The sequence below is a fragment of the Pan troglodytes genome, chromosome 14 (assembly GCF_028858775.2).
Source record: "Pan troglodytes isolate AG18354 chromosome 14, NHGRI_mPanTro3-v2.0_pri, whole genome shotgun sequence".
In the NCBI taxonomy this organism is placed as follows: Eukaryota; Metazoa; Chordata; class Mammalia; order Primates; family Hominidae; genus Pan; species Pan troglodytes.
The window spans coordinates 107,296,090-107,310,359 of record NC_072412.2 but is presented as its reverse complement, the minus strand read 5'-3'; the positions used below and the strand labels follow the sequence as shown (position 1 = coordinate 107,310,359).

Genomic DNA, 14,270 nt, shown 5'->3' with positions numbered 1-14,270 from the left:
TCCAGCTTCTGTCTATATATCTGACTACTCTAGGTACCTATATAAGTGAAATCATACAGTGTTTTTCTTTTCATGACTGGCTTATTTTATTTAACATATCTTAAAGATCCTTCCATGTTGTAGTATGAGACAATTTTTCCCCTTTTAGAAGTTGATATTCTGCCTTTGATTTATAATATTATTAAGAATAATTTTATGGCATCTCATTGCAAATAATATAAAATGTTATGCAAGAAAATAGATGATTTTTTATTTATTTATTATTATTTTATTTTATTTTTTTGAGATGGAGTCTTGCTCTGTCACCAGGCTGGAGCGCAGTGGCAATTTTGACTCACTGCACCCTCCGACTCCCGGGTTCAAGCCATTCTCCTGCCTCAGCCTCCCGAATAGCTGGGATTACAGGCATGTGCCACCATGCCCAGCTAATTTTTGTATTTTTAGTAGAGACAGGGTTTTACTGTGTTGGCCAGGATGGTCTTGATCTCCTGACCTCATGATCTGCCTGCCTCCGCCTCCCAAAGTGCTGGGATTACAGGTGTGAGCCACTGTGCCTGGTGATGATTTTTTATTATTAGCTAATCTATTATATCCTTCCACGAAGTTAAGTTGGTATCTAGCTCAGCCAATCATCAAAATACATTAATATTCAAATGCTTTGAGTTGTCATTTATATGACTTTACTTAAGAAAAAAACAACTTTCAATACCCTCTTTTTTATAAACTCTAATAATTTAGTTATCTCTTCAAGAAATATTTTCTATGTATCAGGAATTGTATTAACAGCTTAGAATATAACAGTAAGTAAAATAGGCATTGGCCCTGTCTTCATGGTAATTATGGTCTTCTAGGGAAGAAAATAACGATAAGCAACATTTGAGTAATAGAAGACAAAAAGAAAATGCTAGTATATTCAACAGCAAGAACACTGTTAACTAGGGTAGTCAGGGAAGGGTTCAGTGACAGCCAAGGGATGAGAAGGAGCCAGACAGCCAATGTTCTAGGAACAGAGCCTAGAAAAACAAATGAAAAGTTCTTGGGACAAGAAATAGCTTGGCATGTTACAGGCAGTAAAAGAAGGCCAACGTGTTTGAAGAATAGTAAGTCAAAAACACTGAATAATGAAGGTGGAGAAATATTCCCTTCTCAGAAATGAGAACATAGCAAATGATTTACTCTTGGTAAAAAAAAATCTAAATTTATTTTAAGAGGATTGAGAAATGACAGAAGGATATTAAGGAAGTGAATGATGTGACGATATAGTTTACACTTTGCGAACTCATTTGGCAACTAGGTGGGACAGATTAAGGTATGTTGGGAGGAATGAATATGGGGAAGTTAGAGGGTTCTTGCTGTTTTCCAAGTGAAAAGTGATAGAAGCTTAAAGGACAGTGGTGGCAGTGGAAACACAGAGAAGTACATGGAAATCTATTTTGGTGATGGAGCCTGTACATGTGGGACACAATGTTGGACTGGATGTGGCAAGTGAGGGAAAGACAAGACAAGTTTTCTAGCTAGAAGAAATAGTGTGAATAATGATGCTGTTTATTGGGTAGGGGCACTTCAGGAGAAAGAGGTTGAGGGCAGAAAAACAGCTCTGTTTTGAGCCTCTTGTATTTGAGATACTCTTAAGACAATGAGATAGTGAGGTCAAGTAAGCAGCTAGGCACAAGCTGCTGCTCAGAGAACATGTTAGTGCTGGCTCTAGGCATACACATGTTAGAGCTTACAAATGTGGATGGCACTTAAAGCCCTAGAAGTGAAGCAGCTATCCAGGGAGAAATTAGTCTTGGGGACCCCAATATTTAGAGTTAGGTAACTAGAGAAGCCAGACAAGAACATTCAGTAAGGAAGGAGAAAACTAAGATTGTGTTGTCTCATGAAATGACAAAGGAGCGTGTCCCATACTGGAGGTCTACTAAGTGGAATGTTCCTGGAAATTTGAGTTTAAAAAATAAGACCATAGAAGTAGTTTTATTCATCTTTTGTCTCACCAACACGACTGTGTTGCCACTTAGACCTGTAAGAGGAACACCCAGGAGTGGTGGAACTGTTGGAGAATCATCTACATGGACCATTCATTGATAATAACATCTGTGTTTAAAGAACTGCCCAAGACTTGGTAATTTAGAAGGAAAGAGGTTTAATTGACTCACAGTTCTGCATGATTGGGGAGGCCTCAGGAAACTTACAATTATGGTGGAAGGGGAAGCAAATATGTCCTTCGTCACATGATGGCAGGAAGAAGAAGTATGAGAGTCGAGTGAAGGGGGAAGCCCCTTATAAAACCTTCAGATCTCGTGAGAACTTACTATCATGAGAATAACATGGAGAAAACCACCCCCATGATTCAATTATCTCCCACTTGGTCCCTCCCACGACACTTGGGGATTATAGAAACTACAATTCAAGATGAAATTTGCGTGGGGACACAGCCAAACCATAACAATGATAAACGTCATACTGGAAGGGCAGAGCAGAAGAGAAAGATGGGGTTCAGGGACACTGTGGTGCTCAGGCAGTCGCCTCACCATCCATCCCTGGAATGACAACCTGAAGACTCAGTATTTGTGTCTATCACCTTCAGCCAAACACAGGACTAACTGATCCTCTTACAAATTCACGAAACAGGTGTGCAATTTTAAGATGTAATTTGGAGACAATCACATTCTGACTGTATTGTCCAGTTAAGAAAGGGTTAGTCTGAGTGTGTGATCTGATCTCTTCCTCATACAAGAAATCCATCAGTGCCTGGGAGTCACTGAATTCATACTCTCAGGCGGCATGATCTCCTTCAAATTGCAGTGATGAACTAGAGAACTCCCTGAAGAAATGTGAACTGATTGTGTAATTAAGAGGTGGCTCTTCATTATCCCTTCTTGTTTTTTAAATTGGACTCATGGGTAGCTATTCCAGGAGTATAGAGGAAAGAAGAAAAGCAATAAGCAGCCTAGTTCTTATTCTCACCCTAGGTATATGGCACACAGGAGGGAAGTCTCTGATTTAACTTATATTAGGCTAAACAATTAAACACACATGTGCCAGTATGTGAATATATTTCACTTGTGTAATCTTAAAAAGATATACCAATAAAATAAATAAATCTTACGAACTATCACTGGACAAGTCATGCTTTTTATAAATAGTGACTTATCTGATAATAAATCCATGCATGCATAGGTTGCATAACATCTTCTTTTAATAAAGATGTTTTGAGAACATCCACAGACAGTCTATGATGATTGAACATGACTCACAAGTTAATTAAATGAAGAACGATCTCACTTCATGCTGATTTTCTTTCTGCTAGTCATTTTCATGACTCTTTTCCAGGTTGTAATTTTGGTGTAATCAAAACTGAACGGTAAAAATTATGAAATTAGTTACATTCACCTTCAGGTACAATTGCTAATTTATCCAACCTATCAGAATTGGTTTAATCATCTTTAGTGTTATTGGTAGGAAAGGGGATAAACACTATTGGCTCTTAGTGCTCATGCATCTGCTGATCAGTTAAGTTTATACATGTTTTTTATTTTACTTATTTGCTTGTTTGCTAAAATGCTAAGACAGTCCCTGATTTTGGAGTCAAGTACCATATTTTACTCTCTGGCCACATGTTGGATATATAGGTTTTATATTCTCCATATGAAAGGCCACAGATCTTATGGTTTAGTGTCTGGTGGAGAACTAAAAAAATTACCAAAATGAGTGACTCTCTTATTTTGTTATTCTCTGAAGCCATAACAGAGGGATGATGTCTGTGTGTTTCACATTCTCATATTAGTAAGATTTGTTCTCCACTGGCGAGATGATGGGGAGGACTAATTGCTTTGGAAAAACCAGCTGCAATTTCCTCCCCGAGGTACAGAGCTGCTGATTTGTGTGAGTCCAACTTCCTTCCAAAACGCTCAGCAGCTAGTGCTTCCAGATACCTGAGACAGATGTATTATTTTGTTCTGTAATGCAGATGGCCACTACAATCTTTTATTTTCATTACAGATACAGGGCATTCATCAAATATCCACTGGCACATAGTACCAGGCACATTTCCGTCTTTATGTCTCTTTCTTTCCATAAAGCCAAATGGATTATTATCCTTATTGTATATAGGAGTAAACCAAGGTAGACAGGTCAAACAAATACATAGGTAAACCAAAGCAGAGAAGACAAACAACCTGTCCAAGTTACTACAATAAGCAGGAAATAGACCCAGAATTAAAATCCTGGTCTGTCTGAATACAGGGTTCCCATTCGTCTTGCTATATGGCACTGCCTCACTTAATTCCAAAGAAAATGGTTACTTCTTCTCACTTAAATCTTACATGAAAAAATGCAACAAAGTGCACACCATGTACATTAAAGCAACTGAGGACACCATACAATGTGGACTTTCTCTAGACTTGAAAATAATTTTACTCCTCAGAAGCAAAACCTAGGAAGAAATACAACATAGTGTCATCAGATATTATTCTAGGATGATCAATTAGTGGGTGATTTTTATTTTGTGGTTTCCATTTCTCTCTACATATTTTTTTAATTTTGAAAGCAAAAACACCAATTTAACAATATTTTTAAAGACCTGATATCTAAAGATGAGCCAAGTATAAGAAATGAAGGTGACATAATATATATTATAAATAATACATGAGTAAGTAATATGTGAAAAAAATCCTTTCTAATGATGGGTACAGAAGCAGCTGAGAAAGAGCTCTTGATGTAAAATAAATGAAATCGATAGTTTCCTTCAATATCTAATAAATAACTTTTCACCTGTGTGCTTTTGCCCAGCTTTCCCAGGCCTAAAATATTCTTCACATCCTATTTCTGCACATCTAAATACTAGTTGTTCAAGGTCCAAATCACATCCTCACCTCAACTTGAAGAATCCTGTATCCAAAACTGGAATAGTTCTTCCTTTCTCATTCTCCTTAATTGTGAATCCTTTATTTGATCATTTATTCAAATAAAAATATTGAGCACTAACCTTTATCCTAGCTTTGAGCATATGATAATGAGAGAGAGAGATTGATTATATCCATGAGAATTGTAGACTTAAAGAAAAGGGACACAGGGACACTCTCAATACAACTTCATCACACTACGATGCAGGTGGTGCGGTATGGAGGAAGTAGGACATCATTTCAGAGAGGCTTCCTATAGGAGGTAATTTGGAAAAATCATGGAAGAATGGAAAGACAATAAGTTATTCACAAGGAGAAGTGACAATAAGGACTAGAATGTCAGGGAGAGGGAACTAACATGCCCAAGGGATATGTTCCAAAGGGAGCAACATATCCAAGTTTCTCCATCTCTGTTGCTCTCTGTGAAGAAACCAATTTTTCAAGAAATGGAGACAACTGGTCAAGACAAGCATAGTCTCCTCCACCATTCAGTTGCTCAAAACAGAAACCTGGTGTCATCCTTGATCCTACCCTGCCCCTCATATTGTGCAATCATGAATTTCCTTAAATATGCTTGTACTCTGGGGAGGGAGCTCTAAGTTTCAACTAAGCTCTCAGGCTGACACTTGCCACCAGTCTCCTTTGAAGGCTGTGGGACAGGAGCCACATCTTACCAGCAGGCACTGTCAGGCACCAGGATATACCCATGGGAGTTCTTGCAGGAGTTCATGAGGATGAACTCATATAATTGGGGACTATTTTCTCTTGGGATAACACAGCCCATATGCACAGAGATGAGATCCACACTGCACAGATGTTGAGGCTTTTCTGGCTTAGAAGAAGTCGCACGCCCAACAGGAGCCAAAATCTTTCCCGATGATTCCGTAAACAGCTTTCAAGGAGCCCACAAGGGACAAGACTGTTGGCAGAGTTATGACACTTACGAAATCCAAAAGCATGAGGTTCCCATCAGCTGCTTATAGTTCAATTCATCATCTCTTCCAATGTCGTTGAAACTTATCAATCATAAATCATTATGACCATGAGCAATGTTGCTTGTTAACACTGAAATGCACCATCTTCATCTGTTGCCAGGGAACCAGAGCTAGGAGTTTAACAGAGTGCTGGAGTCTCTTGCAGCAGGGTGAAGGGTTTTGTTAGCCTCTTGACCCCACTGCTTCTAACATGTTCTCCAACACATTCAAGATCCTACACTTTTACTGTCTTCCATCCAGCTAAGGCACCTTCGTCTCTCACCAGGGCTCATCTCCTAACATCCAGATTCACCTACCAACCCACAAACACACATAGTCCTTGGAGCAATCCATACTCCATCTGACAACCAGAAGTACTTTTTAAAACACTGTGATCATGTTTAAGCTCTGTTTAAGCCCTTCCTTTGGTTTCCTGTCACCTTTAGAGTAAAGCCTCAAGTTATTCACATGTTTACAAAACACGTCACACTCTTTTCCCTTTGGTTTTCTAATCTGCAATCACACAGGGTTTTACTCTGGTCCTCAAATGTTCCTGGCACACGTCACACACTCTCTTTTCTCCCACACAACTGAGCACAAGCTGCTCTCTGACTGTACCCCACTTCCCCTACTTGGCCAAGTTCCATGTATCCTATTACTACCAAGTATTGTTGTGAGGTGTAGTTAATACCTGTAAAGCACATAGTCTGCATTTCATAGTTGTTATCCAGATATGAAGGCATTAGAGAAGTCTTTCTTATCCTTCAGCGTATGTTAAATCCCCCTGTTATGTATATTCCCATTGAATCAAATCTCTTTTCAGATCACTCAGCTCCTTTTCATTCCTTTCTCAATGCCCTCCCTTCACGCTCAACCATAAGCTCCAGGAGAGCAAATGCTCTGTGTTCACCACTGAATGTCTAGTGCTGGCAAATAGTAGACACTCAATGAATATTTGTTTAGTTAATGAAAAAATAATTACTTCAGTTTAAACCATGCGTAATTTGGAGGAATTCCCATATGAAAATCTTTTACTAGAAATTGAAAAGAATCTAAAGCCAAGAATGACTGATTGCTGATCAATCATTTCAAGAGACATTGACCTAAATATGAAAGTGGAAGAGACTGAGATTACTCTAAAGCAACAAATAGACAGAAAAAACATACAAAAGCCATTTCTGGCCAGGCTCAGTGGCTCACACCTGTAATTCCAGCTCTTTGGGAGGCCAAGGCAAGAGAATCCCTTGAGCCCAGGAGTTCAAGATCAACCTGGGCCACTTAGTGAGACCCCCAAATCTCCACAAAAAATAAATAGCCAGCTGTGGTGGTATGTGCCTGTAGTCCCAGATACTCAGTAAGTTAAGGCCAGAGGATTGCTTGAGCCTAAGAGTTTGAGGTTTCAGTGAGCTGTGCTTCTACCACTGCACTCCAGACTGGGTGACAGAGTGAGACTCTGTCTCAAAAAGAAAAAAAAGAAAAGAAAAGAAAAGTAACAATGGTAACAAGAGCAGAGACATGTAGATGGCACTTTCTAGGGGCCAGGCAAGCTTTTTATACATGAATATGTATATATACATACATACATATTGCTATGAGAATTAAATGAGTTAATATATGTCATGTCCTTAACAAACAAACAAAAAGAGTAAAACCTACATAGGTATTTCTGGTTAACTAATACCAGTGAACAGAGGATTCAACCTAAGAATAATATTGACATATTGTTAAAACACGTTGGTGTCACTCTAGGGAAAACTGTGACATAAGGAACGATCTGTGAACTAAATATCAGAGCTGAAATTCTGGGTCTGCCACATTTTAGTTATGGGATGTTAACTTCTCCAACCTCACTCAATTTTCCATTTATGAAAGAAAAAATAGTAGAAACAATCTCTTAGGGTGGCTGCCATGACAATGGCATAAGATAAACTGCCCAGCACAGCAGATGTTTTATGAATTTATGCCTGGTGTTCCATTATTGGGACGCTAAGCATGTGGGAGTTTTTTATATCCTACTGCTCCAGGTCATCACCAAGGTCTGACTGCAAAAATTCAAAAAAGTCTAACCTCAGTCATAAACAGGTTAAAAGGGCTTTTCCCCTCAACTCACAGAGAAAGGAAAGAAGAAAGTATTTTTTTGTCAGGTTTCAAATGTCTTATCGTTGGTTAGAGAGAAAACAGGCATTTAGATGATTGATATAGATAGATAATAGATATACAGATAATAGATGATAGATAGATAGATAGATAGACAGACAGATAGATAGATAGGATGGATGGATGGTGCCTCAGCCTTCCATTAAGACACACACTCTACTACCCATTAGTTATTTTTCCTGATCCTCTCCCTCATCCCACCCTCCACCCTCCAATAAGACATATGTAACAAGCCTACCTGTGTATCCCTGAACTTAAAATAAAAGTTAGAAAAGACACACATTCTGTTTCTTTCCCCCAATAAAGGGATATAATTATTTTCTTGTAATGTAATTCCATGTCCACATCACTTCATTTATACTGGAAACGTGGAAAGACCTGTAATTCACATGCATCAGCCTCAGCGATATGAACTTTTTCAAGAATGCAATGCAAGAATAATGTTGACCCACATTCCCAGCCATGGAGGTGCTCGGATCAGCACTCTACTCCTGGGACTCTCATTTTTGTGGGTTACCTCTGCTCACTACCTTCTATCTGCCTCACTCATTCTCTGGACAGTTTATTAATGCCAGTGAGCTCTTGTTTGGGTATGAGAGGCATCATGGAATCTGAGCGTATACCTCTTGTGATTTTTAAGAGTAATCTTACTCCATTTTTTCAAGTTTGTGGGTGATATTATACTTTCTCCTACCAGTGTTTATAAATAAAGTAATGAAAATCATGTTAAAATGCTGACTTGCCCCAAAACCTTTCACAATCATAAAGTATCTTAGTACTTAGATTCAATGATCTTTTATTGATAGTGTACTGTGTACTTTCACATACCTGCTAAATAAAGAGTTCAGGGAAATAAAGGTCATTACAAACCTAATTGTATATTGCTTTTAGGTTCAATGGTATATTGCTTTCTGTTTATCTTATTTTTAACAGCAATTGAAAAAGCAAGAGTCAGTAGAATAAGAAAGGCAGGTAAAGCAAGTTGCATGCAGGTAGCATACAGCTATGAGAAAGGTTACTACCTCCACAGACCACACCATCGAGGTCTTCACAGCGGCGATCATCACACTCACAAGTCTTGCCATACACCCGGCGATCTCCTGGAGGATAGCAGGTGCATTTGCCACATTCACATTTACCTGGAAAGTATAAAGAAAGTGCACACTTATGAGGAGAGTCCCGGAATCACTAAGGCTTTCAAGGAGGCGAGCACACTATTAAACCCAAATCTCCTAGAACAGTTCTAGTCTGTGCCTGATAATAGTTACACAAATACACATTTCCAACCTCCCTAAGGTAAGCTGAAGTTCAAGAAGAAATTCCGTGGTGGTCTGGAGTGGAAGTGGCAGTTGCTGTCTCAGAAGTCATTCACATTTGCTATTCTCTAATTTTTGTTTCGTTCATTTTTTAATAAATCCATTATAAAACTCTCTGGCTATTTCATATACAACTTATCTTGATGATTCCTTGAACATAACATAATACATTATATATACTGACATAATTTAGTATGATGTGGTCATTTTAAAATGTTTTAATCTTGGGTCTATCTGCTCCATGAGAAAAAAAAAGTGGTCATAGGTAATATTTCAATGTGCTATTTTAGTGACTATTTGTAGTCAATTTTATAGTTCATAGAACTCATTTTAGCATAGAACCTATGTCAAAGAGCATAACCTAAATATCTTTATTATCCTCGTCTTAAAATTTAAAATTATAAATATTTTTGCAATGAATTTGGTTCATCGTTTGGGAACCCCTTAACTAGTCCCATTATGCTGAGTTTCATCATGATTTATTGAGTGGTAACTATGTGTCAAACACTATCATTCCCTGCATGACATCATTTCATTTTCCAATACCACACATTGACTAGAATCATTACCATCATTTTACTAAACAGGAAGCCGAGACATATTGAGGCCAAGTAACTTTCCAATGGTGAACCAGCTGGGAAGAAATAGATTCAAAATTTACATCCATTCTCATTAACCTCAAAGTTTGCACAACTAACCATTAAACCACATTGTATCTTAATGTACATCTAATGCAGCATCAGAAGGCTATATGAGAAAGTAAATTTCTTTTGTTTGAGGAATCACTACTGGTTTACCAGAAATTTGCTTGGGTGACAGTGCTCCGAGACATCTGTTACTCTCTGTCATTAGCCCAACCATCATAATTACACACCCACTGAAATAATCACAAGATGCTTCAGGGCTGACCTTGCAATGTTGTTAGTCACTCTGTTGCTGAACTTGTATCTTGTTAAAGAAATTCTGAGTTGGTGGATGATGGGGGAAAGAAAAATTAGTATTTAGGATCATATAATTTCAGAGCTGTAATTAAAGATAATCTAATGCAATGATTCATAATATTTTCTAGCTGACATGATGGGGTCACGATCCCTTTGAGAATCTGGTGAAAGACATGGCAATACAGTGTTGTGCTGGCTGACCTTCAACTAATCTCTACTTGGAGGTAGTCCCAGGTTCAGCAGGAGGCAGGGGTCCCTCCTTCAACGATATTCCCTCTTCCTATACCCTGGCAGCCAGAACAGGGACACATCAGACACCCTTGGTCAGGGCTTTTATTCTTGAGGGTGAAAGCAAAGGCACAACGTCTGTGGGCAGTGTGGCAAATGCAACAGCATAGCAATTCTGGGAGCCTTGAAGCTCAGCCTGCAGTGGCTGACATTCAGAAGTGATGGCAGCAGGAACTGGTTCTTGGCAGTGCCTTGCTTCCCCAGGTTGCTCCAGGAGCTAATTGTTCAAAGTTGCATTCTGAGCCTAAAGCCTTCTAATAAAATATTTTTTATCCCTTTTAATGAAGGTGGTTTTATTGTTTGTAATCAAGAACCATAACTGGCAGAACACAGATCTATCCCTGGAAAAATATACCAATACACATTTTTTTTTGGTAAAACGTCAGAAGGATCCATGACTTCCTTCAGTTTATTTAATAGATGAGGAAACTCAAGCATGCTGGGGCTAAATGATTTGCCCAAGGCCAGCTCTCTACCTATTAGTAGTGTTGGTTTTAGAACCTAGATTTTCTGAACTCCAGTCACCTTTCAATGTGCATAAATGCCCTAATCTTTTTCATGGGTGGATGTGCAAATGATTCCAATAATGCAGGCTGTGGGGAGAAAGAGGCAAACTGTAGTACCATCAGCAGTGTGGTCTGGATATGGTGAACTGTTCCTTCACAGACAGATGTGGGAAGCCATGATCATCAGTTGCATTATTCCTGAGGGGCAATGCATTCCAGTTACATAGAACCAGTTTCTACGTTTCAGGGTATATGTATTCATGGTGACAAATTTATTCACATTTTAAGTAATTTTAAGTAATTCACATTTTAAGTAATTTTCCTGAACGTGCCTCATTGGCTTCTGTGCCTCTTCAGAAAAGATGAACTAAACACTGGCATATGTGTTCGGATTTCAACATTCCATTGTTTTCATTGTGGATAATTTCTGTCCTATATTTTTGTGTAAAGTTAGACAATAAAGTGTTAATATTCTGGCGTCGGCACATTTTCTTTCCTGATAAATAACAATTCACGTATCTTTTTAAAATATCAGAGAATATAGTAACCAATTTCCAATTCTTTTTTCACCATGTATCTATTGGAGTTTTAAAATGACTAATACTAAGGCAACTATGAGATGAATTAACCTTTTGCATGTAACCCTAATACAGTTTATAAGATACAGTGGCTTCTGATAAAAATCAAAAATAACGTATTAGGATGGGCACAAAAAATAGAATAAGACGTACTGTTTGGTAGCACAATAGGGTGACTACAGTCAATAATAACTTAATTGTATATTTTTAAATAAGATAAAAAGTGTAACTGAATTATTTGTAACTCAAAAGGATAAATGCTTGAGAGGATGAATAACCCATTTTCCATGGTGTGCTTATTTCACATTGTGTCCTATATCAAAACATCTCATGTCTCCCACAAACACATACACCTACTATATATCCACAACATTTTTAAAAAATTTAAAAATTAAAATATAATGCATTAGGAAAGGCTAATTTATTGCAGACAGAGAGGTAAAAAAGAGTAAATTCTTCATGCATTCCATATTTTTTTGGTTTTTTTTTAGAGACAGAGTCTTGCTCTGTCACTCAGGTTGGAGTGCAGTGACATGATCTTGGCTCACTGCAACCTCCGCCTCCTGGGTTCAAGCAATTCTCCTGCCTCAGCCTCCTGAGCAGTTGGGACTACAGGCACGTGCCTGGCTAATTTTTGTAAGTTTATTATTTTGCTGCCTCAGTTCACAACTTCTATTTAGCCACTACCACAAATCACTACCAATTTTGTTTCAGTCATTATCATATACCTATCAGGTAAATTTCCAATCATTCTTCAAGGTCCAAGGAAAACTTCACCAAATCTCCTACTCACACAATTTCACAAATACAATAAAATTAACTATGCTTCTTACGTGTCCTCATAATTTTTTTTTTTTTTTTTTTAGGCAGAGTCTCGCTCTGTCCCCAGGCTTGAGTGCTGGCAGTGCAGTGTTGCAATCTTGGGTCACTGCAACCTCTGTCTCCTGGGTTCAAGCAATTCTCTTGCCTCAGCCTCCAGAGTAGCTCGGATTGCAAGCATGCGCCACCACACCCAGATGATTTTTTTTTTTCTATTTTTAGTAGAGACAGGGTTACACCTGTCGGCCAGGCTGGTTTTGAACTCCTGGCCTCAGGCAATCCACCCGCCTTGGCCTCCCAAAGTGCTGGGATCACAGGTGTGAGCCACTATGCCCGGCAATCATAATGTTTTGAATCAATATTTATTGAACATGTGCATTAAACAATAATCATATATAAATACTATAGAAATATTCACACAATACATGAGCATTAATGGTAGAACTTGAATTTGAAATGGTATATCTCTCCCAGAATAGATATTCATTTCCAATTGCCTGAATACCTTCATCTGTGTTTTCCATGGTCAGATCAATTAAATATGTCCCACGACAAATTCATCATCTGTATTCACAAACCTACTCTTCTTCTTGGGTCTTCTGTGAAAATCCACATAATCTACTTTTTAAAAACATACATATGATTGTGTAATTCCTTTGCACAAATCCCTCTGATGGCCCCATGTAACCTTCAAAGCAAAGACTAGATTCTTCAACAGAGTTTTCCACACATGGTCCAACTTAACCTTTTCAAGTATATATCCAGCAATTATTGAGCACTCATGTTCAGAGACTTTATGTTCCCTATTTCTTCCCTCTGTGGTGCACACCACCATTTTCTCTGTAAAGTCCTACTCAGTGTTCTATGGCCAGCCCAAATCTAATCTCCTCTGAAACCTTCCTTGCCATCCCAGGTTGGTTACCTGGAAGAATTGTCACCTTTCTGATCCCACAGCCCTCTGTCTATACCTAGTAGAATACTGAATGCAAAGTTTAAACTAGATAAGCAAGTGCCTCAACCCAATTGTTAAATGATAAAATCACTACGGTCCAGACTAATGGTGAGATTTGTATCTTGTTAGCGGCCAACTAAGTTCTCCCTTAATGTAGTAGAAGGATGCTGACATACAGGTTTATTGACTTGATTTCAGATAAGAAATTGAGTCCAATCTTTTTCTTTTGTTTACTAAATGATATTATCATTATTATTTCAGTGATTGTTTTACTGTTATGGAGATACAACTGTGGCTTCTGAAATCAATACCAAATTAATATTCTCATACATGAGAAAGAAGGAAAATGGAAATCTGCCTTTCTAGCACTGTGCTACTTTATACGACGTATTTAAAAGAAAATCTAAAAAAAGAGATACCCAAAGAAATAAAAATAAAGCAAGTAATTTGCAAGAAGACAATTCAGAAACAGACAGAAAGGAGCATAGAAATAACTGTGTGAGAAGAAATTAATTCAGCCAACATCATCAATATCATCCAACCAAAACTTATCTGAAATTTACTCTACATTGAGTCTGCCTACTCTTAAGTTTTAATAAAGTAGATAATCTTTAGGCACACATAAAATCATTCCAATGATATCATTTCATAAAGAACTGCATTTTTTATGAATTATATTTTAAAGCTCATTATAAGCTATCAAAGAAGAATAATGAACTAAAGCAGATTTTTAGAAGTTCCGATCAAAATAGATTTTACTTAAAAATTCAGACAAGTTCAGACTCTGAACTTGTGTAAAATATAGACAAATTATAAGTCAAGATATAAGCAAAAA

The 14,270-nt window shown here is 37.9% G+C and overlaps 1 protein-coding gene across 7 annotated transcripts in view; it reads right to left on the bottom strand.

Moving 5' to 3' along the window:
- The window catches only part of ITGBL1 (integrin subunit beta like 1), a 297,260-nt gene that overhangs the window by 18,702 nt on the left and 264,288 nt on the right, over positions 1 to 14,270 (bottom strand). For all 7 annotated transcript variants that reach the window (XM_009427199.5, XM_001150034.4, XM_054665533.2 and 4 more), the window contains one exon: positions 9,058 to 9,174. In XM_009427199.5, coding sequence (XP_009425474.1) covers positions 9,058 to 9,174 — 117 coding nt within the window. The remainder of the gene's footprint in view (positions 1 to 9,057; positions 9,175 to 14,270) is intronic.